General features: G+C 36.7%; 2 protein-coding genes across 2 annotated transcripts; both read left to right on the forward strand.

Annotated features, from left to right (window-relative positions):
• The first annotated feature begins 10584 nt into the window (after positions 1 to 10584).
• Positions 10585 to 11150, forward strand: LOC131624442 (uncharacterized). Its single transcript, XM_058895378.1, has 2 exons — positions 10585 to 10914; positions 11037 to 11150. The coding sequence occupies exons 1-2, from the start codon at positions 10585 to 10587 to the stop codon at positions 11148 to 11150; spliced, it is 444 nt and encodes a 147-aa protein (XP_058751361.1).
• A 1736-nt stretch (positions 11151 to 12886) lies between these two features.
• On the forward strand, positions 12887 to 15069 carry LOC131624444 (uncharacterized). Its single transcript, XM_058895379.1, has 4 exons — positions 12887 to 13436; positions 13538 to 13596; positions 14295 to 14525; positions 14697 to 15069. The coding sequence occupies exons 1-4, from the start codon at positions 12965 to 12967 to the stop codon at positions 14802 to 14804; spliced, it is 870 nt and encodes a 289-aa protein (XP_058751362.1). The 5' UTR covers positions 12887 to 12964; the 3' UTR covers positions 14805 to 15069.
• The last annotated feature ends 234 nt before the right edge of the window (positions 15070 to 15303 follow it).

Genomic DNA, 15303 nt, shown 5'->3' on the forward strand with positions numbered 1-15303 from the left:
GATAGGTCACAGCACAGGTTCGACCCTTGCTGGTGACAAGATTATTTTTTCAATTATTTCCACTATGTGATTATTTAGGGCAGGTTGCTACAGCTGGCGACTCTGCTGGGGATTATACACTATAGGTGAATTATTATGCTCCTAAGACTTGAGAGGGTTTAGGTTTAGGTTTTTGGCGAAATTTTTAGGGTTTGGCTTATCCGCCATTTTAGGGTTTATGTTTTTTATAAATATTTAAATTTTTATTTATTTATTTATTCGCAATTTCATTTACTTACAGTAATTTAATTAAATATTTTGCTTATGTAATGTGAATATTTGTTATTTTAATGCATTTTTTGGGTTGATTATAAATTGCGTTAAAACTTAAGCGTGGGACTTATATTTAAGACCAGAGGGGAAATACAACGCCTACGAGTCTTATTATATTTCCATTCAGAGTGGGTTAAATATCCGGAAAGGTCTGATACGAGGCTTCACCTTGTTGAGGGTTGGACTTGGTATTTGGCTGATCTCTCTGGGAACCTACCCCTAAAACTCGAACCTCATGGACAAATGAGTTGTTCTAAAATCCAAAGAGACAAAAAGTCTCGGCGGCTACGAACGATCCCATGAGACCTTCTAGAACATACTAATGGGAAGGGTAGGCAACCTAAGCCGTTACGTCGAACCTATGAACCTATGGCTTATGTGCTTACGTGCTTATTGTATATGTGCAATTTATATACTGCGAATGCCTTGCATTTTAATTTTTTCAGGTACTCCTACGTGTTCCCTGGCCTGTAGGGACTCTAATTCCAAGTTCATGTCCTTCCCACGAAGGACACCTCCATCTATGCACTCCCTAACCTGTAGGGAGGTTTCTTCTGATATCCTTGTATTCTTACAACTACGTGTCCTTCCCACGAAGGACATCTTTGTTCACGCACGTCGATTGGCCTCTCGATGGCCATGCGATCCACTGACTACTTTGAACAGTCACCATGTGCTTACATATAAGCGTTCCCTAGCCTGTAGGGATTATATTTCTAAAAAATGCATCCTTCATACGAAGGACATCTTTGTTGGCATACGTCAATTGGCCTCTCGATGGCCATGCGATCTAGTGACTGTCTTGAACGGTCACTCCGTGCCTACGTCTACGCATCCCTAACCTGTAGGGAGTTTCTTCTTAAATCTTTGTATTCTTATAACTACGTGTCCTTCCCACAAAGGACATCTTCGTTTACGTGTGTCAATTGGCCTCTCGATGGCCATGAGATCTAGTGACTGTCTTGAACGGTCACCTCGTTCCTACATCTACGTATTCCCTAGCCTATAGGGATTCTAATTTTAAAATCGCATCCTTCGTACGAAGGACATCTTTGTTAGCATACGTCAATTGGCCTCTCGATGGCCATGCGACTTGGTGATTGTCTCGAACGGTCACCCCATGCTTACTCATACGTACTCCATAGCCTATAGGGATTTTCTTTTACATCCATGTGTTTTCACAACGACGAGTCCTTCCCCGAAGGACAACTTCATTAGCATGCGTTCGATTGGCCTCTCAATGGCTATGAGATCTAGTGACTGTCCTGAACGGTCACTCCATGCTTATTCTCGCGCACCCTCTAACTTGTAGGGTTTTAGATTCCCATCTATACATATTTTATCCCTAGCCTGTAGGGATTTCTCTTCATCCGATATCGTCCTTAGATAGGTTGTGTTCCGCACAGAGAACCTTCCCACCAAGGACAACTTTATTGGTACACGTTGATTGGCCTCTCGATGGCCATGAGACTTGGTGACTGTCTTGAACGGTTACCAGCCGCTACCTTCTGCATATTCCCTAATCTAAGGGGTTTCCATTGGCGTGTCATAACATCTATCTTGCAAGGATTTCACTAGGGTCTGATGTCGCCTCTAAGTCTATCCCTAGGATCATATCTTACACGTCTGCATTACATACACGAAGTTATAATACAAGGAGTCTCTCGCATACGCATGCATTTGCATTTTCATGCATTTACATTTGCATTTCTATCTTCGCCCGCATCCAAATTTTCCGTGCTAGCCGATTTCCCAAGACCCATGGAAAAAAATCAAAGGATCATAGACTATGGAGAAAGGGAAAAAAATCGAGAATGATCTTGGTCTGACTAAGGAAAAAGGATGTCTTTCACCACGCCAGCCGCATGTCCATGCCTTGTCATAATAGGATTATAAATACAATAAAGGTTTTCATCGAGCAAGGATTAATTCAACAAAGAGTTCCCTCATAGATACACTTAAGATGTATCTAGTCATAAAGGGGTTCATCTTAGAACATATCAAACTTTCAAGGACGCTCTACGATAACCTGGGGGCAAGGATTAGTCCAACTGGGGCAAAATCCTGAACAAAGATGCGTAAAAACGATGGAGAGAAGGCGACGTGTGTTAACTCCACACCAAGGGGCAAAAGGGTTATAGGTTCTCTCTATCAATCTACAAATTCTGGAGGTTGCAAATGGTGTGATACTATCCTTAGGAAAAGCAAAAGAGGTTCAGTCAAAGGAAACTCATGAAGTTCTGATACGACGAAAACCCACCGCTAACGATTTATTCCCAACAGGTTTGACGTGCTCAAGGAAAATTCGAGGTTACCCTTCACTTCTACAAGTTCATCAACTAAGGAGTAAAACAAGGTCAATGGATCTACAAAGGAGATTGTCCCTAAGATCATTAGGCGTCTATCGTGTCAAAATTTCAATCCTTACGATCGTTAAGTGTTACTCAGGATAAAAGTTGTACCTTCGGATTAGCAATTCTAATGGGATGACTATACAGGTTTTGGAATCGATTCACTCCCACGCTTCTATTCTATTCTATTTCAAATTCAGGACTATTAACAAACTTAAGGGAGAATGACAAATACGAATAACTAAGTCCAGCTAAACATATGCTTTCAAGGTAAGACCGAGCCGAGGATGTACAGGCATTGCTTCAAATCCCAAACAGTGGAGATATAAGGATGCTAATCCCTCGTCACCCCCTCGAGCCAGGAGTTGGAGTTTGTTTCTACTTTTCAAAGAAAACCTTGATTTTAACCAGGGGCAGGGTAGATTTCAATTAATTCAATGGTGTATTCTGGTTGTCAAGAGAATCAATCAATCCAAGCAAGGATTCAAGCGAAGGATCAAGCAAAGGTTCAAGCATATCCTATTCCTCGCATTCATCCAAGATTGATGAAGCAATGGAGATAACATTCACAATGTCTTCTTCCTCAATACGTCATTCAAGATCGAGGAAGTATCAAAGTCGAAGCTTGCAAATTAAAGTCAATATGGAAGCCACAACATTCAATATCCAAAGTTCAAACTCAAAGGAGCAAACAATAAATGGAGAAAAAACGCCCGCTAAGTCAAAATGGAAAACAAAATGACTTAGGCAAAAATTAGGGCATCTTGATGAATCAAATTCAAAGGAATTCGTTCATACAAAAATAAGGGATAAAAACAAAAGTGAAATGTAAAGGATAAACTTGTGACTGCTAAATCGACAATGCTTGGATCTTTACAACATTTTCCATCAAAGCTTGGATCCCTACTAAGGCTTCTGCTCAACATCAGAACTAAAACAATTCTCTTGCAAACAAAGCACAATCATTGGATTAGGCAAATTCTTAGGATTTGGAGAACATCAAGGAGAAAGAGGTGGGTTAAATAAATTTTTGAGCCTTATATCCATTGTTTCTTAAAACCGTGAACCAGGCCAAATTACAACATTCAAAAGTCCTAATTGAGGCAAGGTTAACTACGAAAGCATATTAAGCAGGATTTTGTTATACTGACTCCTAAGGTTTGTTAAAACTATTTCTAAACATTGCGCTTCTTCAAGCATTCATTCCTAATCATCCAGTCCTAATTCATAACGGACTTTCATTTCAAAACTTGCATATGCATCGCATTGGAGTTACTTCTCGAAGGGTACAATGTCATCTACAAATATATACTTAGCATCGAGGAAATCTCGAAACTGGTTTAATCAAAGGCGATCATTTCGAATAAAGGCTCTGGAATGGGGGGAATCACATCTAGGGGGTTCCCCTAAACAGGGGCAAAAGTTCAAGGATCGCAGGGGCATGCAATCAAACATCCTATTAACTAGGGGCAATCATCCTAAAGGTTCAATCAACTTAGGGCACACCTCGGAGCAATCTCAAGCATGGGCATGTCAAACACGGGGAGAATTCAAATTCAAAAGGATAGAACACTATGGATAGTCCTCCTTTATCCTGGAGATCAAGGACATACCCTTCAATCTAAACGTCGGAGCATATGACACGGTTATTTCTTGGAACACTCCCTTCATAGCTTGGAGATCATAGGTATCTTTTTCCGCTAAACATTGGGGCATGGGATATCAAACCCATAAGGTGCGGAAAATCTCCAAAGGTTAAAGGTGTGGAGAACCGCAAAGGTTAAAGGCACGGAGAACCTCAAAAGGTTAAAGGCATGGAGAATCTCGAAAGGTGTGGAGAATTCAAAAAAATGTGAAGGTGCGGAGAATCACACAAGGTGAGCAATTCAAAAGGGTAAAGGCGTGGAGAACCTCGAAAGGCTAAAGGTGTGGATAACCTCGAAAAGGTTAAAGGTGTGAATTGCGAAGGTTAAAGACATGGAGAACTTCGAAAATTCAAAGGTGTGGAGTAATTCAAAGAGTCAAACTAGGGCAAGATGCACATCAAAAGGAAAAGGCGTTCTCACGCTTTACAATCTCGAACAAATCTTTCTCCTAACTACAATCTTCAAAAACAGGTATCGAGGAATCACACTAGCATCCAGCAATCTTACAACTCTAGCAAACTATATACGCTTGGTCATCAACAACTTATCAGTGGAGCATCATGCAAAAACATATAAGTCATGCATTACATACGTTGGTTAATACATTACAACATCCAATTCAAAACTCTGGTGCTAAGCTATACTATCCACCTGCTTCCCGGTAACCTTACCGATGACAGCAACCCTACTGTTGGTATATTTCCAATCACCTGATCGATGCCTTCCGGTAACCTTACCGATGACAGCAACCCTACTGTTGGTATATTTCCAATCACCTGATTGATGCCTTCCGGTAACCTTACCGATGACAGTAACCTTACTGTTGGTTTATTTCCAATCACCTGATTGATGCTTCCGGTAACCTTACCGATGCCAGTAACCTTACTGAGATATTCTTCCCAATCACCTAATTGATGTTTCTGGTAACCTTACCGATGGCAGTAACCTTACTGATGATAACAACCTTATGGAGATATTCACCCGATCACCTGATTGATGTATCCTGGTAACCTTACCGGTGATAGAAACCTTGTTGTTTCATTTCAATTATAAATAAACTACGCATATGCATAAGCATAAGCATCACCCGCATACATAAACATTACCAAGCCAACATAAGCATAGACGTGGTGTAGGTGAAAATATTGTTTAAACAGGCTCAATAAGGAGATAAAATCTTAGGATTGACATCAGCATCAGCATACATACATACGCATTAGCATATGCATATCATCTAGTGCATTCAAATACTACAAAAGTATTCCGACCCACGTGTCGTGAGTTTCCAACCCTCGCGTTGTGACAGGTGTATTGTCCGACCCACGTGTCGTGAGTTTCCAACCCTCGTGTTGTGATAAGTGTATTTTCTGACCCACGTGTCGTGAGTTTCCAACCCCCGTGTTGTGATTAAGGTGTTTTCCGACCCTCGAGTCGTGAATGCTTGACATGCTATTTTCTCCGACCCTCGAGTCGTGAGTCTCCAAACAGGTGAATCTTTTCTATGCAGGTACGCTTGTCAGAACCATGGCAGGTAATTCTGGTGGTGCAAGTAAACTTGTCCGAATAAGGGCAAGTGACTCCTAATGGTGTAGGTGAAATTTGTCCGAACCAGGGCAAATGATCCAAATGGTGTAGGTGAAATTTGTCTGAACTAGGGCAAATGATCCAAATGGTGCAGGTGAACTCGTCCAAACCAGGGCAAGTGATCCAAATGGTGTAGGTGAAATTTGTCCGAACCAGGGCAAATGATCCAAATGGTGTAGGTGAAATTTGTCCGAACCAGGGCAAATGATCCAAATGGTGTAGGTGAAATTTGTCCGGACAAAGGCAGATGATCCAAATGATGCAGGTGAGCTTGTCAGAACTATGACAAGTAATCCTATTGGTGCAGGTGAACTTGCTAGAGCTATAGCAAGTGATCCTTTTGGGGTTCAAAAACTACATAAACTTACTAGAACTATAGTAAGTGGGGTTCACAAACTACGGAAACTTACTAGAACTATAGTAAGTGGGGTTCACAAACTACGAAAGCTTGCTAGCGTTATAGCAAGTTAACTATCTTCTACAACAAACTGCGAGTCGTCCCTATGGATAGTTACGATTACCCATCAAGTTAGTCCGTCGGCAATGATCAAAGGGTTTTACAAAGGGTTCTTCAATTGGGTTTATCACGTTAGTCCCTCGGCAGTGATCTTCTTCAAGATTTCAACAATAACAAACAAGGTTCTATTTTTCTTTTCAAAGTTACTAACTTCAACTAACATAACTAGCAATCATGCATCATTCAGTTAACATATCTCATTCATGCATAGTGCATATACATACATGGTTCTCGTTTATTTTGAGAAGCTCACGGCATCATACACCGCATGCATCATAAACATTGCATAAAGTCAAGGTTGACTTTTTAGGCCACGCTACAATCTAAATGCGTAGCTCCTTCAAAAAAAAGAGAGCATCTGCTTCACAGGGAAAAAAAAAAGAGAAAGAAGGGATATTTACCCTGGGTGGCATCTGTAAGCCCATCTCCTACGGAATTTCTTCCCATGCAAATTTCAGGGCATTTCAGTGTCCAGTCATCTTCAACCTTTAGATCACGATAGGCAGACGTGCCTATATAACTCTTCAGGTTTAAGAAGATTGAACAGGGGCAGCTGTCATACCCCAAAATTTGCCCTCCTCTCCAAAGGCTTAAAGTTCAGGGGTTTTCTCAAGTCACTCCCTCCCATTCAAAACTAGGGTTTGCATTTTATCAAAGGATGTTGAGTCTCCAAGGCCTCAAATGGATCTCAAGGTGTCGCATATGTATCAAAGCATATCCATGCCAAAAGTCAAGCTTCAATTCCAAGGATCGCTTATTCAATGACTCAGATGACCAATAATCGGCTATGCTGACCTAAAAGTCAACTATAGTCAAAACACAATCAAACTTCAAGATTTTTGGTCAACATCAAGTATGTGAGTTTAAATCCATCATTTGATCAAAGGTTGATCATGATCTATCAATAAAAACTCATAAATGAACAAATGCAAAGGTTCAAATTAAGGCTTTTATAGGAGAAAGTCAATGCAACTTTGACTGGTCATAACTTCCACATGGAGCATCAAAAAATTCCCAACCAAGCCTATTCTCAAGGAAATTTCATCCTCTACAACTTTGATGTTGGGCCCAAAATCAAGAAATGCACCATTTGGGAGATATGGACAAAAATATTACAGGTCCTTCTGAAAGTCAACGAAAAACACCTTTTAGGTAAAAGCTCATAACTCGGGCATGGAAGCTTCAATTGAGATGAAACCAAAAGGGTCATTTAGAGGACTCTTTGAGCTTTCTAAAAATTCCTAGAATGCATTCATATGATTAAAAAGGAGGGAGATACGATGCACACAAGTTGGTAAATTTTTGAAAAATGCATGTACCCCTAATTGATGAATTTCTTATTTTTGAGTAATGGGCCTATCATATGGCACTTTCCACGAAATATTAGGTTCATAAAGAGTCCATGGATCAATCCAATTATTTTGTGGATTTATTTTATTTTATTTTGATTTTTACCATTTAAAATCAAATAAAATCAAAGTAAATCAAGATTAAATGAAATAAGATTTTATAACACATGTAATTGATCCAATATCAATCTTTTAAATTCGCGGCCTAATCGATTCTGACAGAGATTTTTGAAACAATGCCCTAGTTTGATTAAATTCAAAAGTTTGAATTAAATTATATAAAAAAAGAAATAATATTATTTTAAGTCATTTGATCTTACACTCTGTTTGGTTTGATGGAATTAGGGGAGAGAGAGGTTAGGAAGAGAGAGATAGAAGAGAAATGGTCCACTTCTTTTGCTTGGTTAGCATAGAAATAGGGAAGAGAGATTAATAGAATGTGGGTCCCACCTGATTTTTGTTTCTTCTATAAACAACGAAGAAAGAGCGGAGAAATACATATGTTAATTTCTAATTCCATTGTTGCCCTTCTTTGCGCGCTAAATTTTACCGCTTTTTCTTTCAGGTTTTCGTTTTCACCCTTTATGTCAATCTTCATCCTTCATTCATCCTTCACCTATGGTGCTGAAACACCTTCTTCTTAATTATCCTTCTCAAATCCCCAATCTACCACATCAAAACTAGATCTAAAAAAAGAAAAACTCACAGGTATGACTCTGATTTTCTTCTCAAATCCCCAACCTTTCTACATAGTTCTCTTTTGTTAAAAATAGATGAATCTGTTTTTTATGCTTATAACTAGTTTGTTTATATTTAGTTCAGTTATATAACATTCTTTGACATTTATTTGTGTTGTTGCTTTCAAAGATTCACTCAATAAAAATATTTATATATTTATTTATAGTTTTGTTGTTCTACACAGAGTGTTAGAGATTAGGTTTATAGATACTGAACTGTTTGTTTTTTGTGAGAAATAAAATTCTTTGTAGTAATTTATTTTATGTTAGTTATTTATTTTTGTAGAGAAAAAAATTCATTGTAATTTTTTTTTATTTTTTTTATACATGTACTATGTGTTGGAAAATCTATTCAGTTGCTTATTTGAGCAAAATAAGGGAGCTTTTAAGAGTATCATTTGATATGGAGGTAATGTTAAATCTAGATAATGCTGGAGAAAGAAACATTGATGATCAATATGAAATAATAGATGAAGTTGACTTGGATGAAGATGAAATTATTGATGTTGGAATGTCTATTCAAATGCAAGTTTTAAATCATGCTAAAAAAGAGATGGAAAAGAGGCACCATATTGGTTCTGTTATCATATTATGTCATGTTGTCCATGCATTGCATTTGAATCAAATTTTATCAACATGTATACATAGTCGAGTCACTTACTCCCCACAGAGTGAGCGTAGACGTAGTGAGTTAATGAGTTATCTAATACATACAGAGAAGTGTCGCGATATCATACGCATGGGGCCTAGAGCTTTCATGGAGCTATGTCAAAAAATAAGAGGAACTGGTATAGTGAAGGACAATATAAGGTCTACAGTGGAAGAGCGAGTAGCAAAATTCTTACATATTATAGGACACAATGTTAAAACGCGTATTGTGTCATTCTTCTTTTATCGCTATGGAGAGACTATTTGTCGCCACTTTCACAATGTGTTGTATGCCATACTTGCATTAGGAGAAGAGTTTTTGATCCAACCATCAGGTACCGATATACCACCACAAATACTTAACAATAGCCGATTCTATCCATTTTTTAAGGTAACATTATATTTTATTTTGTTTTTACGGAATCGTTATATTCTATTTAGTCATAGCTATGTTAAACCTTTTACTCCAACCCATATACAACTAACTAAGTCATATATGAATTAAGGATTGCATTGGAGCTATAGATGGAACACATATTCGGGTGAAGGTTTCAAGGGCAGAAGCCCCTCGTTTTCGTGGAAGAAAAGACCATCCCACTCAAAATGTATTAGCTGTATGCAATTTCGATATGAAATTCACATATGTGTTAGCTGGGTGGGAAGGAACGACATCTGACTCTAGAATATTAAAAGATGCTTTAAATAAACAAGACCCTTTAATTATTCCTGAAGGTTAGTTGAAATGTTATAATACTTTAAAAAAAATGTTCGTTAGACTTGTTTTGACTTAACATTGAGTAATAATATTTACAACTAATTTGTAGGAAAGTACTATCTCGGGGATGCGGGATTTATGCTAAAACGGGGGTTACTAACACCATATAGAGGTGTACGTTATCACTTGAAAGAGTATTCCATTCGAGGGCCACAAAATCCTCGAGAATTATTCAACCTTCGACATTTTTCACTTTGAAATGTTATAGAGAGAACTTTTGGTGTGTTAAAAAAGAGATTTCCAATTATTGCTAGCGGCACTGAACCCCATTATTCATTTGAAGTTATGATAGACATAGTATTTGCTTGCTGTATACTACATAACTTTTTAATGGGCGTGGACGTTGATGAAGCTTTAATTGCAGAAGTTGACCGTGAACTAATACAAAATGAGATAGATAGATCTCAAACACAACAGCGTGACGAGGACTATCAACTAGGATCACTTCTAAGGGACGCTATTACAGCTGAAATGTGGAACCAATATGGAGTTTAATGTAGTTATGTCATGTTTATGAAACATTGTAGTGTACTGGTTAATGTTATTATAGACTATAAATGTGTATTTGTATTAGTTTTAGTCTAGATGTTTTGTGTGTTTTTGTTATGTGATTTGCATTGTGGTATCTTGTTTCTATTGAAACCAAGTGCATTTATAGGTTGAAAATGGCAAAGGATAAAGGTCAAAGTGTAGAACCTAGACAAGTTAGTAAGGAAATTTTAAGGTGGACAGATGATATGGATCAAATATTGTTGAATGCTTTGATGGAAGAAGCAAACAAAGGGAATAGGCATGATGGTGCATGGACAATAGAAGCATACTCCAATGTCGTAGATGCTTTACGGTCTCTCGTTGCTCCAACCATGACAAAGCAACATATAAAAAATAGAATGAAAACTTTGAAAGATCATTTTGCTGAATCATATGATCTATTTGGTAGCTTAAGTGGATTTGAATGGAATCCAACAACAAGGAGGTTCGAGGCCGAGAACGAAGTTTGGTAAGATCTTATACGAGTGAGTTTTTTTTTGGTTCTGTTAATAATTTTATTGATCTTTTATTTTATTTCCAAAGTATATTATATTGAGTTGCTAACACATGGTGTGCTTAATGATAGGAAAAACCACATGCTGCAAAGTGGAAAACCATGCAAATTAAGCATTATGGTGTTTTGAAGGAGCTTTTTGGCCTAGACCGAGCAGTGGGAAAAAATCCTCTACTAATAGAATGAGACACATTCAACTGGAAAAGGATAGAGAAAAGGAAAGAGAAAAAGAAAAGGACAATGTTGATTTGAATGACCCTGTTGATGATACTTACATGGAAGACCATCATACTGGTATATTTGATGAAGTGCGAGAAGAACCCCCTATTGTTGACTCGTATAGTCCTCCAACATATGGGCCATCATCACATCAATCTACAGGGACTTCTGGTTCTCGCGGAATGAAACGTAAGGCTCCAATGAATGATTTTATGGAAGCTTAATTGGATAGAATGACAAGTAGCATTGAACTTGTGGCTGATGCTTTGAATAAGGGTAATAACATTTCTGATCAATTGCATGATGTAGCTAAACAACAAATAGAAATATCTGAACGACAAGTTGCAGCTATTGAAAAGCGCAATGAAATCTTGCAAAATAGTAGACCTCGAGTGTATACAGGAGCTGATGTATGGAATATGTTGTCTGAGTTGGATCTGCTTCAACAATTTCGTTTGAAATGCTATGAAGTTCTTTGTAATGATAACAAAAAAAATGAGCTGATTTTTGGTGTGCCCCCGACATCCGCCTACAAGTTCTTTTTCAAATGATGGATGTTCCTTTTTATCAGTGATTTTATTTGGTCTCTGTGTGATATATATCTATGGTTCTGTTTTTTGTATATGTAATCAAGACATATTTGATGCTTATAATTGTATTATGTATATGTAATTGCCACTTAAGGTAGTTGGCAATAGATTGTATTAATATTTTAGGTTAGGCCAACTAAGATATTTGAAGGCAGTAGATAAAAGTTTTTTTTGTTCAACAGATGCCACAAATGACATTTTATATGTAGTTTAAATAGTTTATGAAAAATTACATATCATTTTGAGAATGCAGGTTTCTTCATATGATAGTTGTGGTATGCTTTGTTCAATGTATTTATTTCTTTATTATCATACATGAACTTATTATCATATTAGGGACTGAAGTTGAAAGAGCAATCTTAATAACCTGTCATCACAAGGAAGCATATAGGTTATATCCCACACATCACATACAATTGTTTATTATGCTATGATCTTTCTATGCTTTTTGCTGCAACTTTTGATTGTCTGATTGGTCTAAATGAATTATTTTTATGAAGTGTGACATCACTTGACTCTACTATGATCTACTTCCAAACATCAAGTACTAAATATTATAGAATATTATTTTCCATTAATTTAATGGCAATATGCAACACATAGGTATTGTTTGTTTACATCTAAAAAGATGTTTAGTACTTAGTCATAGCTGTTATGCTTTAATCATGTGAAGATTTATTATCCTTTTAACCGATCAACCATTCTGATTTCCTGCGACATTTACATTTGTTGTTAGAGCCTTCTCAGGTAAATCTAGATAAGTTAATTCAATTTGAAAATTGTGGTTCAAGCAATATTGTAAAAAATAAATACAGTGATAAAAAGAAATTGGAATATAGTGAAAATTGAAGTATCATGATATAACTTCATATGGAGAATTGTGGTTCAAGCAATATTGTTAAAAATAAATAGTCTTGATTTATTTAATTAAATAAGGGTATTTTTGTCAATGTAAACAATATTACCATTTCTCTCTTTTCACTCTCTTAAACCAAACAAGAGAAAAAGGAGGTTTGTACTTCTTTCTTTTCTATTTCTCTTATCTTTCTCTTATACCAAACAATCTCATAAATCTATTCTATTTCTTATCTCTTTCTCTCTTTTCACTCTCTTTCTCACCTTATTCTCTCTTTTCAATGTCTTCCCTTTGCCAAACATAGTGTTAATGAAGCGTCATTATAATCCTAAGCCATGATCCCTAATGCACAAAATCCATTTCTAGTTTCTAGAAGAATGGGCCACATTGAGAAGCGGGAAACACATCAAATAATTCCCGCTACTAACCGTTTTTACTCTCTCTCAACAGTTCACAGACTCTCTCTCTACCACTTCACACTCCCACTTTTAGAGAGAGAAACCAAACACCGTAGATCTGACATGGCGACGCCGGAATCAAACCTCGATCCAAACCCCTTCCTCGAAGAACAACCATGGATCCTCCTAATCTTCCTTCAGACCGGTCAACCAGTCGACACAGACTTAGACTCTTTATATTCCCGTTGCAGTTTCTTCGATGCTTTCGCCGATTTCGTCCGTTACGTATCATCTCTCCCTCATTCTCGTAACGGTCTCCTTAATCCTTCCGATGAAGTTGCTTTTGCAATCGCTTGGTTTTTCTCGTTTCTGTCAAGAAAACGCAAATCGGTTTTAACACTCACTGAAGGTACTTTGTTTTTGATTGTTGAATTGTTTATTTAGCTATTTCGATTTTCGATTTTGTGCGTGTTTTGGAGGTTTGCTGATTAAGGATTTTGGGAAATACAGGGGGAGGAGATGCGCAACGATTTGCAATTGGCGACAAAGTTCCAGAAACTTTCCTCAAGGTAGTCAAATTTATTATCGCGTTGAGGTTAATATTCAGTGTGCCTCTAAACCCTAAGTAGAACCACACTGTTTTGGTATTAATTTGAACAATTATGAACTTGATTTTAGCTTTTTATTTATAATTTAAAGTGTTTAGGTATGTATCACAGATGCCACAAATGACATTTTATATGTAGTTTAAATAGTTTATGAAAAATTACATATCATTTTGAGAATGCAGGTTTCTTCATATGATAGTTGTGGTATGCTTTGTTCAATGTATTTATTTCTTTATTATCATACATGAACTTATTATCATATTAGGGACTGAAGTTGAAAGAGCAATCTTAATAACCTGTCATCACAAGGAAGCATATAGGTTATATCCCACACATCACATACAATTGTTTATTATGCTATGATCTTTCTATGCTTTTTGCTGCAACTTTTGGTTGTCTTTTTTGGTCTAAATGAATTATTTTTATGAAGTGTGACATCACTTGACTCTACTATGATCTACTTCCAAACATGAAGTACTAAATATTATAGAATATAATTTTCCATTAATTTAATGGCAATATGCAACACATAGGTATTGTTTGTTTACATCTAAAAAGATGTTTAGTACTTAGTCATAGCTGTTATGCTTTAATCATGTGAAGATTTATTATCCTTTTAACCGATCAACCATTCGGTGGTATGCATATTGCATGTTCAGCGCACTTGCGTGCTTGCACAAAGAGGTAATCTGCCCCACTTTTCTGGTCCTTCCCCTGTGGTGCCAGTCAATAATCTTGGAGGACTCAAGTCTCAAACATCCAGTACAAAGTTGGCAGATCACAAGGAGCTTATCAGTCTTTTGCAGAATTTTATGCAATGTGCAACCAGTAGTTCAATGAAGTTATTAAGCAAAACACTAGAGCCATGTTTCACTGCCCCCATTGCAAACGTAAGGATTCTCATCTTTGTTATTTTACTCATGATGCCATTTAACTACTATATATTAAGGTCACTAAATTTCAATGAATCTTACGCCATTTTGTAATGAAAATACTATATTATGTGAAATAAATTAACCTCTTAACAATTTTTGTTTTATGTGTAATTTTGCAATGTGCAGGTTTTGAAAGGAGAAATTGATAACAACGAGCTTCGTTGGTATGCGTATTGCATGTTCAAGTCACTGGCTTGCTTGCACAAACAGGTAATCTTCCCTATTTGCAACTAATAGTGTTTGCATTAGTTGAATTGCAACTAATAGTGTTTGTATTAGTTGAAATGGAGACTATTGTAGTTTCAAAATGTTGCAGTGAACTTGTTAATAATATAGTGAAATGGTCATTGACATTTTCAATAAAGCCACATTAGTTTTACCTTGTACATTAGCACACTAGCTAAAAGTGCATGCTACTGCTATTAGTTTCAATGTAATGAAATTGTATCTACATTAATAAAATTGTACTATTTGCAACTAATAGTGTTTGTATTAGTTGAAATGGAGACTATTGTAGTTTCAAAATGTTGCAGTGAACTTGTTAATAATATAGTGAAATGGTCATTGACATTTTCAATAAAGCCACATTAGTTTTACCTTGTAAATTAGCACACTAGCTAAAAGTGCATGCTACTGCTATTAGTTTCAATGTAATGAAATTGTATCTAAATTAATAAAATCACTTTTTTAAGAAATTGCACTTTTTTAAGAAATTGAAAACTACAACTATTCT

The sequence above is a fragment of the Vicia villosa genome, unplaced genomic scaffold, assembly GCF_029867415.1.
Source record: "Vicia villosa cultivar HV-30 ecotype Madison, WI unplaced genomic scaffold, Vvil1.0 ctg.000122F_1_1, whole genome shotgun sequence".
Taxonomy (NCBI): Eukaryota; Viridiplantae; Streptophyta; class Magnoliopsida; order Fabales; family Fabaceae; genus Vicia; species Vicia villosa.

Coding starts and splice junctions, on each gene's coding strand:
- LOC131624442 (XM_058895378.1), top strand. CDS start 10,585: ATGGCAAAGGATAAAGGTCAAAGTGTAGAACCTAGACAAGTTAGTAAG. Junction 10,915..11,036: donor GGTTCGAGGCCGAGAACGAA/GTTTGGTAAGAT, acceptor GCTTAATGATAG/GAAAAACCACATGCTGCAAA.
- LOC131624444 (XM_058895379.1), top strand. CDS start 12,965: ATGATCCCTAATGCACAAAATCCATTTCTAGTTTCTAGAAGAATGGGC. Junction 13,437..13,537: donor GGTTTTAACACTCACTGAAG/GTACTTTGTTTT, acceptor TGGGAAATACAG/GGGGAGGAGATGCGCAACGA. Junction 13,597..14,294: donor TTCCAGAAACTTTCCTCAAG/GTAGTCAAATTT, acceptor TTGCATGTTCAG/CGCACTTGCGTGCTTGCACA.